We start from the raw sequence: 21,870 nt of genomic DNA on the forward strand, positions 1-21,870 counted from the left end.
GAGAATAGAGGCGGGGTACCAGATCTGTCACAGGGCCTTGGAAAAATCATCAGGGCCAAAGCGAGCCTATAAATTTCCACTCAGAGCTTCAACCGTGTGACAGACAGGTATTGTTGCCAGGCAAACGGATTACAAACTGTTGAAGTGATAGGGAAATGTGCTTGATTATGAACAGATGGTTTTAGAAAGTCCATTTTTGATGCAGTTCCCCAGAATGTGGAATGTCTCATCCCTTAGAAATGAGAGTGAAGATGATAAATAGAATCGGGGGAAAAGGCATGTTATTATTGATCATCAGTGCGTCCTAGGCTCTCTGCTGGGCACTTATGCCCACTAACTTATTTAACATGCACGCTTACCCTGCAAGGTATCACTGTTGTTTTTGTTGCTGTCGTAGCTACTGTGCAAGGTGATTATGGCTGTTGTTGTTACTCTTATTATTTCCCTCACTGCCAGCAAGGAAACAGGCTCAGGGAGTGAGGTTAGTTGTCCAAGTTCTTCTAGCTCGGATGAGGTGGAAATCTGAGAGTTGCCTGCAGACGCGAATTCCACCAAGGATGTAGGACCACCTGCTGTCCTGTGGGGCGCCAGGTGTCCCAGGCCTGAGGAGTCCCGGCCACAGAGCAGTGCAGTAAAGCGAGGAGCCAGAAGGAAAAGCCAACCTGAGGTAGAATGTTCCCTTTCCGCTTTTGCTCCCTTCCAGCTGAACCCTAACCCCTGCCTCCCCAAAGCCTGTCAGAGAAACAAGTCAGGCAGAGAAGCTGGGGCAGGTCTTGATGTCCGACAGTCCAAGGGTTTGAGGATCTGAGTTTAAATCCCAGCACCACCGTGTCTTGGCTGAGTGAACTTGAGCAACTTGCATTCACCACCTAAGCTTTGGCTTCTGCAGGTGTAAAGTAGGAGTAACAAGGTGAGCAGCTTTATTTCTAAAGTAAACAACTTTTATTGAGTGATAGCGTGGGCTCGACACCATGTAGGGGCCCGGGAGGTAGAGCAGGGAGCAAAACAGAACCCCGCCACAAGAAAATTATATTATCGTTACACTGGAGAGAGGAAAAAACAAGAAACAGGGAGGTAGTGAAAAGTAAGTGGGAAAATGAACATAAAGTACTTAGAATAGTGCTTGGCAGGTGGTAAGCACTCAATAAATGTTCACTATTTATTCATTATCCATCTGCGTAGCAATTTGAAAATACACCAATGCATTCAGGTTCCCAAATAGGGTTTCTTTCTGCAGCTGCTTCTTCCCCTTCTAAGCCCACTGATTTTTTTTTAGAAGTTGACAGCTCCCACGGCACCCAGGCTTCATGCTGTGGTCTCAGGTATGGAGACCGTTAGGGTCTCAGGCTGCCCATCAGGGGCTCGCTTGGCAGTCTATGGCAGGTGAGTTTGAGGGTAGGGACCCAACTTTCATCCTGAGAGCCTGCATATTATAAGTGATCAATTAACATTCATTAAAAAAATTGTTTTATTGTTGTTCGAATGCAGTTGTCTGCATTTACCCCCCACTACTCCTCCCTCACCCCAGGTACCCCCACCTCTTTCCCCTGATTCCACTCCCTTTGGTTTTGTCCATGTGTCCTTTGTAGTTGTTCCTGAAAACCCTTCTCCATTTTCTCCCCATTATCCCCTCTCACCTCCCCTTTGGTTACTGTCAGATTGTTCTTAATTTCAATGTTTCTGGTTGTATTTTGCTTGCTTGTTTGTTTTGTCGATTAGGTTGCACTTAAAGGTGAGATCATGTAGTGTTTGTCTTTCACTGCCTGGCTTTTTTCCCTTAGCATAATGCTCTCCAGTTCTTTCCATGCTCTCACAAAGGGTAGAAGTTCCTTCATTCTTTCTGCTGCATAAAATTTTATTGTATAAATGTACCATAGTTGTTTGATCCACTTATTTACTGATGGGCACTTAGGTTGCTTCTAGCACTTGGCTAGTGTAAATTGTGCTGCTATGAACATTGGGGTGCATAGGTTGTTATGGATTGGTGTTTCAGGGTTATTTGGATATAATTCCAGCAGTGGAATTTTTTGAAGGAGTGAAAGTAGTTTGTATGTGAATCCATGAGTTGCCTCTGAGTGGTTTTATATTTACTGTGTTTTTATTAAGAAAAGTGTTGGATTTTGGTGTGGTGATTGGTAGGAGGCCAGAGAAAAGAAGACAAAAAAATCCATTTGTCTGACTTTCTTTTTTTTGGAACGAGGACGGCATCCATCTTCAGTGGCCCCGTCATTATTCTCGCCAGGACAGCAGGCTTGTTCCTGCAGCCTGCCAGTGACAACAGCTCAGTGTTGTCAAACGAGGAACAACTTAATGGGAAGAAGAGAGGCTTGTGATGTCTCCACCAGGGCCTCAGCCCTGGGGCCTTCGGGTGGGGAGCAGCAGGCCCCCTTCCATCCCACCCCAATCTGACAGGCAGCCGTGAAACATCTCGGGCCTGCATCTGGCACGAACCACCAATTCTCTGGAAAAAGAGTGTGCTTAAGAATTTCAGGGTAAATAGGCCACTCTACAGAGCACCAGGCCCGGGTACAATTCCCCTTTTATTATAAATGTAACACTCAGCATAACCTTTCTAATTCCCACTACAGGAGGCCCCCCTCTGCCCCTGGAGATTGGCAATGATTGTCACTACCTTAGCCTGGGCCAATTGCAAAGTCTTTCCTGGATGAGCAAGGCAAACACTCAACCCAAGTCAAACAGACAATTCATGTGGATGGTGTGCGTTCTGCTGAACTGATTCATTTTTAATAATTGTTTTAATAACAAGCTAGTGATTGCCTATAATTTTAAAAACAATCATCAAGCACAATCTATATGTGTCTGATGGTTGGTTCCCTGCACAGAAATGCATCTCTCTCTCTCTCTCTCTATCTATGTAGCACTCACACCTGTGTCTCTTATAGGAATATTTGCATAAAGCAGGGCTGCAAGCCACACGTGCCCCTTTTGAATAAATTATGTTTTAAAAATTTACTCTCTTAACCTAGTTGTAATATTATGGTTTCTGTTGTAAATTTGGACTCCTAAAAAAGAGCAAAGAGAAAGAGAGTTGAATGTACTTTACATTAAATCTAACCTTTTTGTTAAAAATATCATCGTGCTCTAGAGTAAATGTATTAAATCTTCCCAAAATTATCCTCTAAAATAATTTTCATTCAGTTTGCACTAACTTGCTTATTGAATTGGAATTCAGTCCCCATTTGAGGTAATTAATTTGAAGAGTGACCACACACCCGCCCACCCTCTTTCTAGAACACCCACACGCATCTGCTCGCACGACTGGGTTTCCTTTCTTTTTCCTTTTTTTGGGTTTCTTTCTTTTTCTTTTTTTCCTCATTGAGATATCTTCCACTCTTGCCTGTTCAATAAATGCTCTGTCTCTTTGCAGGACAGCGACAACCTCTGGTGGGATGCGTTTGCCACTGAGTTTTTTGAAGATGACGCCACATTAACCCTTTCATTTTGTTTGGAAGATGGACCAAAGCGATACAGTAAGAAAGAAGTTTGTTTTTCTAATAGTTTCTCTTTCTGCACCTCTAAGAAAATGGCAGGCGTCTTCCGAAAACAGCACAGTACCGACGGCCAGACAGTAATCGCCCCCCTCCTGAGCACAGTCTTGCTGATCAAGGCCTTGTCACGGGGCCGCAGCCAAGTCAGCTGGGAGAGCTTGCCTTCACGGCATAGAGGGTTTGGGCACTTGTCTGTTTAGCAAGTGACGCAAATACAAACCTGGTCACTCAGTGATAAGTGGGAGCTGAATTGTGGAGACTTTTCATCCATCTCTCCCCTGTGATCCCCCCCCCCCATTTATCCCTGACAGCTCACACTTACACCCAATGTTCTGCTTCTGAAGCTTCCTTAAAAATTTCCTCTGTCACTGTAGCAGCCACATCCTCCCAATTCCCTCTTATCAATGAGCTCAGGTATTTATTTGACAAGCACAATCTTTTCTGGGGGCGGGGGAGGCCACAGCTGCTTTGAACACACCGTTTTGGATTGGTGTTGACAGAATTATAGTTCCCGGTCTTTCCGGCGAGTGATAACTCCATACAGATTCTCAAATTGCAGCCTGTGGCACCTTGGGCAACAGCTGATCTGTCCTGATTAGGTTCAGCCAACTTGTCAGAGATCAGATTTGCTAGTTCTGCTGTAAGACTGAGAGGCACAGATACATCAGCACAAAGGCAATTAGTGTCCAGTTAGATCAGAGGGAGATGTGTTTCCAGAGATCAGGGCTGCACATATGAAAGGATCTGTCAGAGGGTAAAACATCCCACAAACATGCAGATGATGATGGAACCAGCCGCCGCATGTTGGAATGAGGCAACCCAGAGCGTGGGGCAGTTGATGGCTAATAGGCTCTCGATAAACACGATGTGAACATCTGATTGTTGCTGAATGTATTCCAAAGCCATAGGGAACAACAGGTTGTTGCTGCTGCTGTTGTTGTTTAATTTGGAGGACTTCAGACAACTTGGTAGTATTTGGATCTATTGCATAATGAGTTGGTTAAGTATGCCAATATATGCACCATGATTTGCAAATATATGATGGTGGCAAACTGAAGAGAGCCTGGCAACTTGGACTTGCTGCCCTACTGAAACTCATTGCCAGGAGCATCTCTTTAGATTTGTGTCCTTTGGGCTATGAAAGTCATGGGGCATTTCTAATGAATATTTTGGGTGAGAGAGGCAGCCAGCATGCAGACAACAGCCAGCATGTTTCAGAGTGTCTTTATTTGACATAAGACTCCAGTTGCAAGCACAGGTAAGACCACCCCTTGGGGGTCCTGATGCGTTAACTTGCTGTCCAGGGTGTGGGTTCCTCCAAGCAGCTTTGTGCACGAGACAGGGAGGGAGCCGGGCTTTAGAAGCTGCTGTTTCTGAAGACCCTGGGCAATAAATAAACTCGGCAATCCAGCGATTACTCTCTCCTCCAAAGCTGCCTGATCAATGGTGAATAATTTTGAATGAAGCAGTCATCCATCCTGTGAGCCTTCTTATTTTTTTCTGAGGATTAAGCTCAGATAACTTCAAGTTATCACTGTTTTTTATTCCTTGTTCCTACTCTTTTTTTGGGGGGTGGGGTGGGACACAGGATTCATCAGGGTCTGTTCAGAGAACTAGAATTACAGTTTTTAAAGCCTGTACTAATAAAACAGATTCCCAATCTCCCCTCTGTCCACCCCCCACCCCAACATCATTTGGGGGTGAGGCATGATCAGTGCCTTTCTCTGAGCCATTATTGCCCAGGTTTCTTTGTTTCCATGAGCCAAAATATTTCCAGAGCAGGGAAGAGAAACAAAGATGATTGGCAGCTTGGAGCCCAGCCGCGTCAGCTGCCTTGCTGACAGCCTGGTGGTGCGCGCACACTGCTGATGTGCGGGCGAGTGACAGCTGATTGACGGCCAGGCCTGGAAGACAGGGAAGATGAAGCATGCTTAGAACGCCTGACACACGCTGTTCATGCAGTGCTCCCGGCACTGGCGCCACCACCTTAACCCATTCGTGGTCCCCACGGGCTGGGAGAACACCTGCGGGCCCTCGGCTGCAGGCTATGGCTCTTCCCTGAGATGCCTCTGCCCAGGGAGCCCAGAGCTTTGTATTTCTGAGAGAAAATATAAGACTTGGCTACTACATTTGTATGTGTTGTAAAAAAATCCCCGAATTACTTTCATTCCTGGTACTAGGAAATATTCCAGATGAGGTTTCCTTAGACCTTTACTAGAGAAAATTGTTTCTTCTCCCTCCCCATCTCTATGGTCTTGGAGGGTCCCTCTGGCTCTAAGATATCTCTTAGCTACGTGGGTCCTGTAATACGTGTTTGTTTACACATTTGTTCGCTGTCAGCCTCTGTTAGAATGTTATCTCCATATGGACAGGACTTCTATGTTATTTATTGCTGGATTCTCAGGTGAATACAGGAACTCGCACATAGTAGGTGCTCGATAAGTATTTGCTGAATGAATAATAGCTTGACTGAATTGACATTTGGGGGAAAGTTTGTATCACCAAAAGAACATTGGCAAAACCATGTCTTTGCCAAAACCTTTGGAGTTTTTTAACTGGAGGAATCGAATGTACAGCACTGTGCCGGCATTTCCAAATAAGCTGTAGGATATGGTCTGATCTGCTTGAAGTGGGCAGGGGAGCAGTGTAATAATGCAGGAAATAATTATGCTTTGGGAGACACACTGCTCTTTCAGAAAGCGCCTTTGTGTTGGTTGTGTTGCATCACTGACCGCACAGTCTCCACTCTCCTGATGGGGGTGAGATGCCCTCCCCAGGTAGGACGTGATTGGAGACTTAGAGACTGCTGGGTGTGGCCGATATGGAGTGGTGCAGGTGGGACGGGGTCAGTGGACTCTGTCAGAAATCAGGCTCTCTGTCCCTGTGCAGCTGGAGACCTTGGCAGTTCCAGGGACTTAGTTTTCTCCTTGGGGGACGAGGGGTAAGTGGCTTCCTCTCTTTGTCAGCAGATTGCTGATTAAAGAACATTAGAGCTGAGAAGGGTCTTTTCTGAAAATAGAAGCTTGGTCCAGAGAGTCCCCATGGGTGAGTCAGTGGCCCTCAGTAGACTGACTACAAAGTCAAAGTCAGGGCACCCTCCCTCCCTTGCCCCCATTGGACTCCTACAACCTCCCATAGCTAACGGGAAAGACACGGATTCTTCAAGTCACACATTTCCAGGAACATACGTCACTAATTATTACCATGTCTGACGTGACAGAGAAGGCCAAGTGAGCAGAGGAGTGGGCGTCAAAGGCCTCTGCACACGGGCGTGGCACACTCACTTTCCAGCATCATTTGTGATTTTCCTTCTCCGTCTTGTACAGAAACAACTGTTCTTAGGTCGATTGCTTGCTGTTAACTTCAAGCAAATTATTTCCTCTACTGCTTTTTGGGCATGTAGCTAAGCTCTCTTCTCTTTCCTTATGACCACTACCAATACCTTCAGGTAAAGGTCGTGGTAAACCCCTCAGGACACCAAGGCTGTGTCCAGGTCCACGTTGGCCCCGTTCTTCATCCACAGGAAATGTTGGTTCCTAGTTCATTCAGGGAATAATTCTTTCAGGGAAAAATAGATTCAGGGAGTCTTGCAGTATTGGAGAAGCTGGGAGGCCGCACAGTGTAGGAGACAAAGCGTGAGGGTTTAATCCAGTGCAAATGTTCTTGGTTTTTAATCTGTGCTAGGCTTGGTAAACAGAGCCTTCACTTCCTCATCTGTAAAATGGGTACAATGCTATCATCACTGGCTTTTGGTAAAAATTAAATGAGATGACCCATTAAAAACCTTGGAACTTTGGAAGCATGGGGTAGTCAGCATCGACTATTGTTGTTGATAACAGTGCCCAGTCTCAGCATCACTGTGTAGCTTTTATGCGTCCCTGGATAGACTTGGCCAGCTGGCAGGTGCTTGTCAAGTGTGCTCAGCGTGTAGAGCTTCCTACAGAGCCCCACTGGTCAGCTGGGAGCCTACTGGACTCTGCTGGGCAGCTTCTGCTGAAATGTACCCTGAAGAGGCAACCTCCTCCCGGAAACCAGATGTGCGTGGGGTGGGGTCAGTGATGAGCAGGAGGAGGGAAAGAGCGGGGAAAGAGGGTGAGTATGTGTGGGGTTCTCTACTCTGGTGGGGACTCCAGCACTTGGTTAAACATGTCTAGGTAGTCATCGCTTTGGAAATTAGGATGAGAAATGATATTACAACTAAAATGCCATTCTGTTGGGGGGCACTGCCTACTGGCCTACGTTTGAGGAAAGCTCTGTTGTTCAGGGAGGGGTTCTGGATCTGACACCTTGGTTCAAATCCAGCCTCGTCTTGCTACTGTGTGATTTGGCATAAGTCACTTTGTAAGCATTAATGGTCTCCATGGAAAAGTGAGGGTTTGGTGAGGAAAAGGGAGAGGTCGATACATGCGAAGTTCTTAGTAGAGTTTCTGGCACCAGGAAACTGGTCCATAAATAGCTATTAATCGATTGCATTCCAATGAGGACACTGCGGCCTCCAGATCGAGACTCGGCAATTCAGATACGATTGTCATTCATCTTTTATCTATGATTTGGAACTTCAGGTTTGACGGACACCAGTGGTTTCCTATCACACTCTTGTTATTTCACCTTCATTTCTTTATTCTGTCTGGAAGAAAGATTTCTGGCACGAGCCCAGATTTTTAGTCACACTAGTGAAAGACTATGTACCCTCTGTCCCTCTGTGGCTGCTGGGGGAACGTCTCACTCTCCAGGAGAAGAAAGTTATTTGAGGATAGGTCACTGCTTTTCCTAGCATTATTTTCCCCCTGTTTTTCTTGACCATGAAGTTTCATTAGACAGTTTGAAGAATATTGGTCCTTCAAATATTGGTCCTATGGAGTCATTTCCACACTCATTTCTCTTTTGCATTTTTAAAGATAATTTGTTAAATTATTTTATTTATTTATTTTTAGAGAGGGGAAAGAGAGGGAGAGAGAAATATCAGTGGTTGCCCCTCAATCACCCGCTACTGGGGACCTGGCCTGCAACCCAGGCATGTGCCCTGACTGGGAGTTGAACTGCAAACCCTTTGGTTCACAGGCTGGTGCTCAATCCACTGAGCCACACCAGCCAGGGCTCATTTCTCTTTTATATTTTTCTTCCCCCCTCCTTTTTTTTCTCATCTCTCTGATAGCACTACCTGACCGACTATGTTCTTTAGTTTTGTTCTGTAATATGTTTTTCTGTGTTGTATGTTGGGATGTGATTCCTAAGGTGGAGAAATTCTACAAGGCATATGAAATGTCACCCCCTCTGGTTACTAGTTTTCTCCTGCTTTTTATTGGTTCCCCTCATCCAACTGTGCCTTTACTGTGCTTGCTATCGAGGGATTCTGAAAGCACTTGCCCCCAGTTCCTCTTTCTCTCTTTCTAATATATTACACGATTAAAGATAGATTCTGGGGGAAATCAGTCCTTTAATATATGCGTAGGTATTTGGACACCACACTGGATGACTACTATGGCTATTTTAAAAAGTTATGTGCAAAGAACAGCCTTGCAGTCCACGGGAGAAGGGATTCCAAGGCCAGACCCTTGAGTGTGAAGAGAGAGCTCACCTGAGACCTAAAAGGGCACAGGTCTGAGTGGCTGGCACCGAAGACGCCGACCTTCTCCAAGAGAGATACACCAGCTAGTCCTGGGGAAACTCCATCCACAAAGCCACTTTGTTCCTCTGAAAAGTCCTCACTCATTTCTAATTTTTTTAAATTTATGGAAGTAGACGTGAAAACATGAACTTTGGATTCACAGAGATTTAGTTTGAGTCTCTGTTCCACCACAGTAACACCAACATCATAAGGCTATTGTGAAGATTAAATTAGATTAAATAACAGAACCCTAGCTTGGCAGTGCTCATGGAAAGCACACAATTAGTACTTACTGCATGAGTCAATGAGTGAATGAATAACTAAGGGAATGAGTTAACCTACGATATGCCAGTCACTCGGATTCAAATAGGAGTTAGTTCCCATGGTTCATTTAGTCATTTGGCACATAGCAGGGAAAATTCTGGCTTTGGGCAAAACCACATCACTTGTCTTCTTTCTAGATGGACCCCTTAAGAATTGAGGTGGCCATCTTAATTGATTGGGAGTAAAACCGATATTAATGGAAGATGGTGATTTAAACAAGCAAGTCCCAAACTATTATATTACAGTTATGACACCTGTCCAACAGAGGATTAGGATGCTGTCACCTGCTTTGTTCAGAGAGCGAGAAGCTATGGAACACTTGTTGAGTGCTGGCTACTGCTCCAGGTACCTTTGGGCTTGATACCTTTATTTACCAAGGGCCAAATGAAAGGAAATGAACTTCAGTTGCATTCAAAAATATATCTTAGAGAAAAGAATGCACCACCTCTAAGATCCTTGATGGCCAGGTGCTAGATGACTGTGGCATTTTCACTGAGCAATGGCACGAACGTCTTTGTCTCAGGTGACTCCCGAAAATGGTTGCCTTCCCATGGAGCTGCACTACATCCTTTCTGGACGGCTCTCACCTCTGAGCTTGTGGTTTTAGTGAGGGAAGCTTTTCAACAGCAGCCTCCATTTGACTGGCCAGATTTGGAATGAATTAAATTAGAATAATGCAGCCCCTCCTTCGAAGTTCCCTTGTTTCTGCACTCGCTCTTGGGTTCATTCATCCAGAACTAACGGAGTTGTTGCTATTTGCCAGATGTTGTCATAGCGAGGCACATGGTTCCTTGAGAGAAAGGCAGTTCCTCACAATTTTTTTCTTTTGTTTTTTTTTATTTTATTTTATGCAAAACTCTTACCTGAGATGAACACAATCAGCTAAGTTGCTCCAAAAGAAACTATTCTTGGGGTATTAATATTCAAGACAAAATCTGGGACTAGTTAAAAAAAAAGACTTGAGAAAGAAAAAGCCTACAACTGATCGATGGACTGATAGACTTCTCAGGGGAAAAGAAAACTGAGTCTCTCCCCATTGTGGTTCCAGTTGATGATATCGAGTTGCAAACTGGCCATCACATTACACCGAGCAGACATTCCATTCTCTCCTTGCTAATAAATACCACACTAATGATTATATGAGATAATGGACATAAAAGTACTTTGAATGAATTTAAAGTGCCATACAAGTCCAAGGTATAATTAGCACCATATTTGTAATTGATCTTTAGGATTTCATGACTTTTTGTTTGCCTTTTGTGTGGTTCGCAAGCCCGCGCTCAATCCACTGAGCTATGCCAGCCAGGGCTGTTTTCCTTTTGTATGTCAAGCTATTAAGAAATCTGGGAGGGTTGTTGGGTTTTTCCTGGAGAGAAAACTCTTTGTCAAATATACAGGCTTGAGAAGACAGACCTACAACCTAAATGCTAAGTTGAGGTCTGAGTGATGTGCTAACCAGGAGACGGGTAGTTGGTGCTGTTTCCTGAGACTCCGTGTGACTATGATATGTGCGGGGTTCTGGCACATGCATTTTCTGATTCTTGGGCGCATAGAATGTATTCCTACTCAAGACTCAAACATTTCTTTTAAAGATTTATTTATTTAGCCCTCACTGGTGTGGCTCAGTGGATTGAGCAATGGCCTGTGAACCCAAGGGTGACCTTTCTGTTTCCCAGTCAGGGCACCTGCTTGGGTTGCAGGCCAGGTCCCCAGTAGGAGCACGTGAGAGACAACCACACATCGATGTTTCTCTCCCTCCCTTCTCTTCTTCCTAAAAATAAATAAACCTAAAAAAATATTTATTTATTTATTTATTTATTTATTTATTTATTTATTTATTTGAGAGGGGAAGGGAAGATAGGGAGGGAGGGAAACATGGCTGTGTGGTTGCCTTGTGTGTGCCCCTTCTTGGGACCTGAACTGGCCTTCAACCCAGGCACATGCCCTGACTGGGAATTGAACTGGCAACCCTTTGGTTCACAGGCCCATACTCAATCCACTGAGCTACACCAGCCAGGGCAAGACTCAAACATTTTAAACACCAAGCTAAAATCACATTTATCAAACCTAAAACTCTAGGACTGTTTTTCCTTTAATGCTTTGGGCCATGAGTTGATAGAATTTTTCACGACATAGTTAATCTGCCAACCACCTACTAAGTCCAATTTTATAGACTACGTCATACTTAGGATTGGTGGCCAGGTACATCAATTTCCTACTTATTGAATGGGTCATAATAGACTTAAGTTCAGTGAAAACTTCTGTTTATTTATTTAACCTTTCTCAAGGACTTTCCACGTGTCATCTTTCTATGCCCTGGTGATGAGAAGATGAATGGACAAAATCGCTTGCCTTGGAGGCACTATAAGTCTAGTGAGCTATTGTTTCTAGAACTTAATTTTAGCCAGATAGTTTCATATCAATACTCTCATTTTATGACCCTGTTTTTCATAATGCTTTCACCACTGCATTTTTAGACTCTGTATTCAAATGTAACATTGATTTTTTCAAACAAAAGCATCTTGAAAAATCAGTTTAAGCTGAGATATTTGTAGTATCGCCTTTGCATGATATTGGGTTATGATGTTCTTATTTAGTATAGTGAGCCCATGTACAGATTAATCTTGACTTTTGCATCATGTTTTCGGGTGGTGAACGTACCTTATTTGTGAAAATGGGGTATGAAGTAAAGCATTTGTGGGGGTTGGTTTAAATTAGCATTTTTTTCTGCAACTGTATTTAGGCTTGTTCAGGTGGATTTCGTGAAGAATGTAGAGGCTCCCTGACAAAAATCACCCATCAGGATGTATTTCATTATTTATCATTCAATCAAGTTAGTCACATTGGAGTATTTGAATGCAAGACCTTACCGAACTGGGTGCCTTCATGCATTTTGCTTTATTATTCCTCCCAAGAGAATCCACTTCACAAGACAGTTCCAGCGAGCTCGTTTATTTTTATGAAGTTCATCCTTTCCCAATTGGTGCTATCTTTAATATACCCTTTGATGGGAACTTCTCTGATGTATCTTTCACTTTTGAACAAGTCAGGAGAAGTGGGAATTGACAATTGATACTAATAATTATTTTGAAGATCTGTAGAAGGAGGAAGTAAGGTCATGTGTGAGCAAATTCTGAGACAAGTTCTCCATATTGTCTAGAACAAAGAGACCATTATATTATTTTTACAGGCTTCTCTAAACATGCATATCTTATTTAGTCCTGCCTTTGAATAATCTTATTTGCCATTTGTCTTTGTTTTACTTTGAAAAATACATCATTTGCTGTGCCAGGTTAGTTACCCTGAGGACAATGAAAAGGCAAGAGTTCTTCCAGAACCGAATCAAGAGGCAACCCTAGTCAGTAATGCTTGGGAGGGCATTTCCTCCTAGACACATGAGATGTCTCTACGTTACTCTCAGATTCCAGATAAAATTAACTGCTTGAGATGGTCCTCAGTGAAAGGATGACGATGTGTGTGTGTGTGTTACAGAAGGAAATACTCCAAAAATTGAAGTTGGTTACCTGAGAGATGTACTTGGCCACATAAAATCTCCTCTGGAAATGTTCAGCAGGTCACATGCGTGAACTACCAGCATCTGGTAAAGCTAGCTACTTTTATTGAATTGAGGCATTAAGAAAGTTCGACTTTCAAGCTTTCAAAAAGTCAGTGATAATCAACTTTTTCAAGGTTGCCTGCATAAAATAACTTAACGTCTCCATGTTCATTTGCTTCTCTTCAATAGAATCATAAGACATACGATAAACTGTGTTTGGCAGATTCTCTAAATAAACCACTAATTACATCCTTAATAGCCCTGCATACCATTAGACACTGAGCCCGGAAGTATTTCCTATAAAATGCCTTAGTACTTAGAGCTCTATTATTTTTTTTAAAAAGATGGGCCCAAAATCAGTAATTATGAGAGTTATTACTAAGGTTCCCAGTAGCGTGGCAGCTATATTTCACCTGATAATTACCTTGTTAAATTAACGTCAGACCAGCGCCATGCCTTACTTAAGAAAATGGTCCTCCAGCTCAATGCAGGCAGCCCCGGCTGTGGAAACAGTAGAGATTTATTGCATCCAGGCTCATCTTTGGCATCGCCTCAGCAAGGTCACCACTTAGCGGAAATTCTGAGTTGTATATTTCTTACCAGGTGTTGGTGGTGTCTGTCCTGAGGTCCATGGTATCTCTTGACAGGTGGTGCTTCCCCTGTGTTCTTCCTGTGTTCAGCCCTGGGCTTCGTTGTCAACCAGGGCATAGTTTAATTGGTGTTATCCCCATTCAGAGGAAAGGGGGAGGAAAAGGGGAGGAAAAGGGGAGGTGACCCATCCACAGAGAAACAAGGAATGCATGTAATACCTACTGTCTTTCTACCTTCCCCGGTTTTAAATTGCAGTTTGTTACTTCTTTTTCTTTGGAAAGAAAAAAAATTTACAAGACCCTCCCATAGTAGCTGTGGTTTTGTCCAGATTCTAATTTTTAGTCCCAATTAAGTCATTCTTGCTACAATATCATAAATTGAAAAAAAAAGAGTCATATACACAGTGGAGCCTTGGCCATTTTTCAAATGTTTCCAACAGTAACCTCGTGGGTTGGTTAATGAGCGTCAGTGACAAGCATTCGGACGGTGCCTTGCTGTTCATAAAATTCTTTCCTAAGTCAGGACCCACTGTGAGCTCCTGGAGGTGGGGCGGGAGGCTGTCTTATTTCCCCCTGTATCCTCTGCACCTGCTGTGTGGCAGGGGATGGAGAGAAAGCCGTGGTTAATCGCAGGACGGGCTGGCAGCATCTCACTCCATTGTCACCGTGAGCCCAGAAGCAGGTATCATATTGACTGTTTGTATTGAGGAGACTAAGAACGTGAGGCACCCAGAGACTCAGGGGTCAGCGCTTTTGCTGTGGACACCCATGTGGTGACCCCTTCGCCATCCGCTTCTCAGTAGCCTTTTCAACAGTGCAATCTTTCAATGTTACCTGTTTGGATGGAGGTAAAAAAACTGATGTCTTTCTCTGGATTCTGGAGCTGTCTTCCTGGAAACAGACAGGTTAAGAATAATTAGTTCCTAATGGCAAATTGTACTCACAGCATATTTTTTTTTCATCACAGTGAAGTGTGGATTGCTTAAATCCCTCCAACATTGCTGCTGCAAAGCTGACATTTATAAATTTTTTTTCAATGCAGTATGCGAGCCTCCATATGTCTTTCACAAAAACTCTCTATGTTTTTAGGGAATCTAAAGATTTATTTCCTCCCCAGTCCTTGTGGCTGGCATTTTCTCCAAACGTCCCAAACTGCCAAGAGATAAACTTCAATTTAGAGGAACTGTTACATTTGTCATTGTAAATTTGCTAAACTTTGGATAAATTTGAAGATTTAGGCTTATTCCCAGAGGGACCCTGAGAATATCTTTGAGGCTCAGAGAGTCCACATTTGACTTTCTTCCCGCTGCTCTAAGTATATGAGGTCTTCAGCCCCTGAGGCCTCCCTGCCTGGGCTTGGGCTCTCTCACTGCCCCAGCCCGGACACATCTGCACTGCCCGGAACTCAGACGGGACTTACTTCTGAGGTGTGAAGTAACTTCAGAGGGTCCTGTCCTTGCCTTGCACTGTGGAAGTCATGCACTCCATCCGCATGTCCAGGACAGTCCCTCCGAGAGGGTCTCACAGTAACCCCTCACTGGGGGGGGGGGGCACAAACAGCCCAGGACTGTGGGACACTCAAGCTTCGAAATGATGGCCTTCCTTGTCCTGCAGGGGCTCCAGGACCTTGGCAGTGGCACCTAATCTCTCTGAGCCTCTCTAGTTCCATCTGAAAAATGAACATGTCTATTTGGCATGGTATTATGGCGTTTGTAAATAATATACATGTGGTTCCTGACACCTAGGAGTTTATCAACAAGAGGTAACTGTTATAATGATTATTTATAGATAATATACCAAGAAGTTGACTTGGCTTTGACGTGCTCAAGGCAATCCAGCTAGTTGGTGATGGAGCCTGGGTTCGAATTCACACGTCTCATTTCTTAAAACACAAGGCTCTGCTGAGTGACTAGCTAGGTAAGAGTGCTCTACTCCTTTTTTATGGAATATAGTCTAGAAGTAACAGTTTCTAAGGACCGTATATTACTTAATTTAGTTCTTTGAATCACTTTCCAAATCAAGTGCAAGAGAAATTTCTTGCACCTTCAAACGTGCAAGAAATTGGAGACGACCTGCCTGATGGATGTTTTAATTTTCTGTTGCCGCCTATCAAGGTGTCAGGAACTCAGCAGCTGGAAACCACACACACACACGTGATGTTGCATTTTTCCGTGGGTCAGGACCCAGGCACTGGGTACCGCGATGATCCTCCGCCCAGTCTCACAGTTGGGACTGCGATTCCCTCTGAGACCCAGAGGCAGCGGCAGAATTTTGTTGCCGGCAGGTGCAGGGCAGAAGGTCCCACTTTTCTGCTTGCTGTTCGCTGAGCCTGTTTTTAGCTCATCGGAGCCGCCTGCCATTCCTGAGCCCACGGTTCTCTGCATGCTGTGGCAGATTGGTGTTCCCAGGGAGGGAGGAGAATCTCTCACCCGAGGAGGCCAGGCCCACCCAGGGTAATCTCTCTTTTGATTGACTTTCATTACATCTGCCCAATGCCTGTGCCATCTGATAGAACATAACTAGGGAGCGATACCTCAGCAGAATCACAAGCCCCTCACACACAAGGGGAAGGATCATGCGGGGTGCTCACGCCAGGGCGTGGGAACCTTGGGAGCCTTCTTAGAATTCTGCCCACCGGGGCTACTGGACAAGTGCATCGTTGTGCACAGGGCTTCTTGACAGATGTCCTCAAACAGGGATTAGAGCCCTTTCCTCTTGTCATCGGCGGAACCTGGCATGTCCCCAACAGCGGGGCTGGCCCTCAATGGCACTGGTGAATGGATTCACTGGACCTGGCTGGAAGGGGTGGGAGACACGTGGGGACAGACCATCGTGCTTTAAAAGGAAGACCTGTCAGCACTCCAGGGAAATGGAATGGCCAACCTGGGGCAAAGAGGCAGCGCTCACCGCCCTCGTGGGGGACACACGGCCATCATCTGAATGGCCGTGTGTCTGAATGTGAACAAAAATAGAATTTGAGAAACTTGATGACAACCACTACCAAGTATCAAATTATGTTTTCGACCCTGATTGATTGAGGAAGTTAATGAACTTTTTGAAGGGCTTGGTTTGGGTTTACAAGTAGCGCTTCTGACTGGGAGTCTTTCCTGGGCATAGACTCGAGGTGTGCAGCGCAGTCTGGTCTCAGGACTGAATGTTAGAGTCATGATGTCGAGGTGGGGTTTTTTTAAACAATAAATAAGATACATAGGTTATATTAGACTAACTGTAGTTAGTCTCCATATAGACTACTACATGTAGTCTAAGCAGTTATCCAGACTGAAAACTATGGAACTTTGAATTAAAACACATGTGTAGGTCAGAGTAAGGCATCGGACAGAGAGTAATCGTGTGCCACGTAGTATAGAAGGAAAATGCATATTCATCCACATCAGTCGAAAGTCGCTGAGAACACAGTTCTCCAAGGACAGAGAGAAGCCTAAGGAGCGGGTACACCCCAGAGGTCCGTGAGTTATATTAGAGCAACATCACATTAACATCAAACAGAAATCAAACAAACATCAAACAGATACGGGAAGTTCACGAGTGAGCACCTGCCTGACAGGCTGGCTTTAGCAGCAGTGAGGACAGAGGCGCGGAGAGATGACCTAAAGACCAGCTCACACTGCCGGAGGCCTGGTGGGATTGATCCATGGGCAAAGAACAAAAGATTTGTAATGTAGCTAAGCAACTGTTACCAGAAAATGTGTCGTGACAGACACCTAAACCTCCCAGGCTCACAAGTGGCCTGTTCAGGGCAGTGTCGGCCCGCAGCACAACCAAATACCACAATAGTAAAGAATAATTTAAACATGTGGGCTTGTGCCAGGAGACAAAATGCTGAAAACTGTCTCTCAGAGAATCAGAAACAAAGCCAATGGGTTTCAAAGGGCGGGTCTCATAGTTTAGTGCTAATAAAATAAAACCCAGAAATAGTTACTGGGGCCTTATAATGAAATCTGTGGCATCTCTTTCCCATCTCCAATTCCAAGTTTTAAATTTAAAACTTTTTATTTTCATTAATCATGTGAAATGAATGATGTTATCATATGATTCCCCCACGTCATATTCAAGAGACCTCTCTCAGATAATCCAACAAATGAACACATGGTTTGACAATGCACTTTAATTATAATTTTTAAAAGTACGCCACTTCAAATTCAGATATAAAATGTGATTAACAAATAAGTTGCTTTAATGTATTTTAAAGCCATAACAATTTATCCCTTTTTTCTTTTCTGTTTTTGCACGTACTGTCTACTCCTTTTCCAAAACATTATCTGCATAAAAAATTTTTAAATACTTATCATCAAAAGAACTCTAAAAACTAACAGTGAGTTCAAAAATCAAGATTCTGAAGGAAGGTTATTTTGAGGGTTTCCTAGACAGGTTTAGTTAAATGGAGGCCCAGTTGAAAATTCCATTTGGCGGGACCGGATGGTGGTCTCTCTTGTTCATTGCTTCTCTCCCTCTCTTTCTAAATTAAGTTCTAGTTCTTTCTCTGTCCCAAAACCTTTGGGACAGACATTCCGAAATAATAGGGAATTTACAAATTAGAAAAATTGTGTCTAGGATTTTTAATCACTCCCTTTACCTGAGGACCTTACCAAACATCAGCTGGCTCTAGCTAAGGTTCTCCTACGTGATGAGTACACGTTCCGTGATAAGAATTTATTCAGTATGGGGCTACGAATGCTATTTCATCTATTTGCATATTTATTCATTCTACACTTAACACTCCTAATACTTGTTCATTATTATCAAAATTTTCAAGTAAGCGTGGACTTTATAGAGCAGAGTATGAATTAATTTTATGTGCTGTAGGAACAACATCACAAGCCGTGCAGACTAGGTAATAACTTCTAGTCTTGGGCAATGCATCCTGGGAAGGCTGCAGTAAAAATAATGTCCAGGGTTCAAAGCTCTTTGTACATCTTATCACTAAGCACTCCTCCTTCTTACTCTTCTTTAAAAAAAAGTGCAATCATCTCGGCATTATTTTGTTCTCATCGTGACGCAAGTTGTACCATCTTTTTGGGTGAGTGAGGAGGAGGGTGAGGTACAGTTGTAGAACAAATGACAGAGCGTGTGAAATGCCTGGACCCTGTCTTCCTGATAGTCTACCTGAGACACGTGTCCCGTGTTTAGGGCGTGTCTCTCCCAAACAGTGGACTGCGTCAGATTACAATGCCCCTGGTTGGAGCCGCTAAATCACGTGTTTTGGACTCTACACCTGCCACTTTCTAAACTTAAGTATTTAACTAAACTGAGTGTGAGTGAGAATCTGTTAAACGTGTGTGTCTGAGGGCCAGTGGAAGCAGGTGGTTAGAGGGGACCATTCTTGCCCAGAGCCGAGGCTCAGGGGCACAGAGAGTGGGAGGACAGAGGAAGCCATGGGCAAGAAGCAGGAGCCTGGGGCTGGCCTCCACCTGCCGTGGCTGGTGTTGCTGGGCACACACAGGCTGCTGCCCGGGGTGGTGGCACTGTGCCTGCCCCTGCCTGCGGGTCCAGCTCCGTGGGCCACAGCTATTCTCTTACAAAAGGGGTACAGAGAAGGGGGCAGGAGGAGAACGCAGCTGGGCGTGGGGGTAAGAACGGCTGTTGCACGTACAGAGTCAGTTTGAGATGATGTTCTTACAGGCCTCCAAGACCCTGTAGGTCCCCCCTCCCTATCTCCCACCATGTCAGTGGACCACGGGCAGAGTGGTCCCGGAGGAGGGTGACCTGGGGCCCCGGTGTGAACAGGCACTCACAGTTGGATGTCCCCCCAGAAACACAATCAACCCCCACGCATGAGGAATTATGACTGTTCTCATTTCTTTGTGCCACAGTTAAGGCACTTCACGCTATAACCTGCGTCCTTAGAAGACAAGAAATAGTTCTTCCTCATCTTTGGCGAGACACGACAAGAAAGACAGGGCATCTCAGATGTGGGCAACATCTGGAGGGGAGGCAGGGGGAGGGGGGCCCGCAATGGCAGAGGGAGTGGAGCGGCTTGGTCAGGAGCAGGTGAAGGCGTGAGGCCAGGTATGGGCGACCATCGATATGACCATGTTTATCTGGAAATTCTTAAAAATACAGTCATATTTCATTCACTACATCCAATTCTGAGCATGAAGCACTGTGCTGGGAGTCAGAGAGGCAACGTTTAAGGTTTTAGTGATCAGTGGTGTTGGCACACTCCTTAAATTTTCTTTCATTTGTTCATTGAGTCACCGATTCATTGATTCATTCTCTCCTTTACTTACTAACGAACAGGATTAAGACGTATAGTTGTTGGATGAATCACCTCAGTGTACGAGTCTTTCAATATTTGGCCCCAAAGGTCTGAGATGAGCCAACTGTTCTGTTAGCCATCAGCCTTAGCCAACAGCCATCCTGGGGGACACTCCTGGGTACCAAAAAGGCGGTCAGGAGTAGCCCATACAGCATCTCACCTCTCTAATCAGTCGGACAGCTCTAAAACGGCAAGTCTTCTTCTTCTTCTTCTTCTCTTTTATCAGATGAGAACACTAAGGCCAAGTCAAAGTTTGAACCCAGTCTGGGGTTCTTATTTCCTTCCTTAATCCAAGCCCTGTTCTCTTCCCTCTGTGCCAAGCCGCATCCCTGAAAACAAAGATTGTCGTTTGCAGCTTCATCACTCCCAAGGACTGGGATTTTTATTTATTTTATCTGTTACCGTTAATAACAATATTTAAAAAATAAGCCAATATGTGATGATAGTGTGAGAAGTAAACACGGTAATTAGGCAACATCAGACTGAAGTTAATTATTGCCTTGATGACTAGGGTGGTTTGTGTACGACAGTTAAGACGGCGTGAAGTGTCGTATCAGGAGGCAGCGCTCTGTGCGTTTGCTGTCGCAGCTCGTCCTGTTAGCAGGGGACGGGAAAGCGAGCAAAGATGGACCCACGGGGGCCCCACACACCATTTCTGCAGGGCTTTCTCCTCCATTATGTCATTGCATCCCTGACCTTCCCTCTGGGGCAGGCGTATTAAACCCCGATGGGTAGGTGTTCAGCTTTATAATGCAGTCATTCACCAGCTCTATCACTGCCCTGATTCCTGGACAGCACTCGTGCACATTGTATCTGTGCAGAGCTTCCACAGCCGCTGAGAACTGGACGCCATGTATTCCCGGGCAGTAATTGGGTATTTGCTCAGATTCATCTGCATTATGCTGCCCACAGCATCTTTCTCAAGTTGAGGTTTTGTGCCAGTCTTCTTCACCCTGAAATCGTGAACTCCTGAGTGACTAGATTAAACTCCCTTTATGCCCACCTTCCCTTATTATTAAGGGCAGGGGAAGCCACTGCCCCAAGGGAGCAAGCAGCCTCATTTGACTGTGGACCATCTTTGCTGCGCTGTTCTGTTTCACCTGGACGCTTCGTCTAGGAAGGAACCTGAGCTTGACGCTTGTCCTAATTCATGGTTTCATTCTTTTTGTTCTGGTGGTTTTAAAAAATGTGTGTCCAGTTCCAGTCAAGGCTCGTTTCTCCGGCTAAGATTTGTGTAACATCAGCAGGTAACCATGCGGATTACAAACTCCCCCTATGCCTTTCTTCCCAACCCTACAAAATCCGCCAGTGCAGGAAAACTGTAACTAGGTAGGAAGTGGATGGATTTGCATAATTTGGTTTTCTAAGTGAAGAGTGTTCATTTTTAACTTACATTGGTTTTGCTTTGTTGCCAAACCCCTTTTCAGGGAAGGCAGCATTTTGCATTTTGCCCCCCAACCCCCACATCCTGGTTTCTAACAGCTGACACATACTTTAGATGTTTGTATTTCTTCAAACAGATGAGAGAAACCATCTCTAAATACAACTTCCTGTATTAGGCAGTTTCTTGCATTTTCCAATTTGACTTCTGTATAGAACCATAGCTGGAAATGGTAATGAGTTTGCCATGGCAATTTCAGGTTTCTGTACGATATAAATCCTCTTCTGTTCATGCATAATAATTAAGGTTATTAATGAAGGGCTGCATTGGTAGAAAAACAGTATACTGAGCCACTGTGATTTGCTTGATGTAGGTTAATAATCATGCATTATATAGCATTTGTAGCTTCCTTGGGCTCTGGAATAGAAGCTATGGTGGCAAAGAACATTGTGATCAAATCCACTCTAATGAAGCAACATTTGGAGCTCGGCAGGGGATAAAAAGGAAGGCATTGTTACTATGAGTGCCACAGTATTGTCCTTTACCATTTTAGGGTGTACTGAAATGCATAAGTAATAATTGTATTTGAATCTACAAAAGAAAGCTCCAACCAAGTCCAAGCTCC

The 21,870-nt window shown here is 44.4% G+C and overlaps 1 protein-coding gene across 10 annotated transcripts in view; it reads left to right on the top strand.

The window, feature by feature from the left end:
- Positions 1-21,870, top strand: part of LDB2 (LIM domain binding 2) — a 329,166-nt gene that overhangs the window by 122,906 nt on the left and 184,390 nt on the right. For all 10 annotated transcript variants that reach the window (XM_053672491.1, XM_037126831.2, XM_037126834.2 and 7 more), the window contains exon 2: positions 3,389-3,491. In XM_053672491.1, coding sequence (XP_053528466.1) covers positions 3,389-3,491 — 103 coding nt within the window. The remainder of the gene's footprint in view (positions 1-3,388; positions 3,492-21,870) is intronic.

Source organism: Artibeus jamaicensis, unplaced genomic scaffold, assembly GCF_021234435.1.
Source record: "Artibeus jamaicensis isolate MK-2021 breed Jamaican fruit bat unplaced genomic scaffold, CSHL_Jam_final contig_76, whole genome shotgun sequence".
NCBI classification, from domain to species: Eukaryota; Metazoa; Chordata; class Mammalia; order Chiroptera; family Phyllostomidae; genus Artibeus; species Artibeus jamaicensis.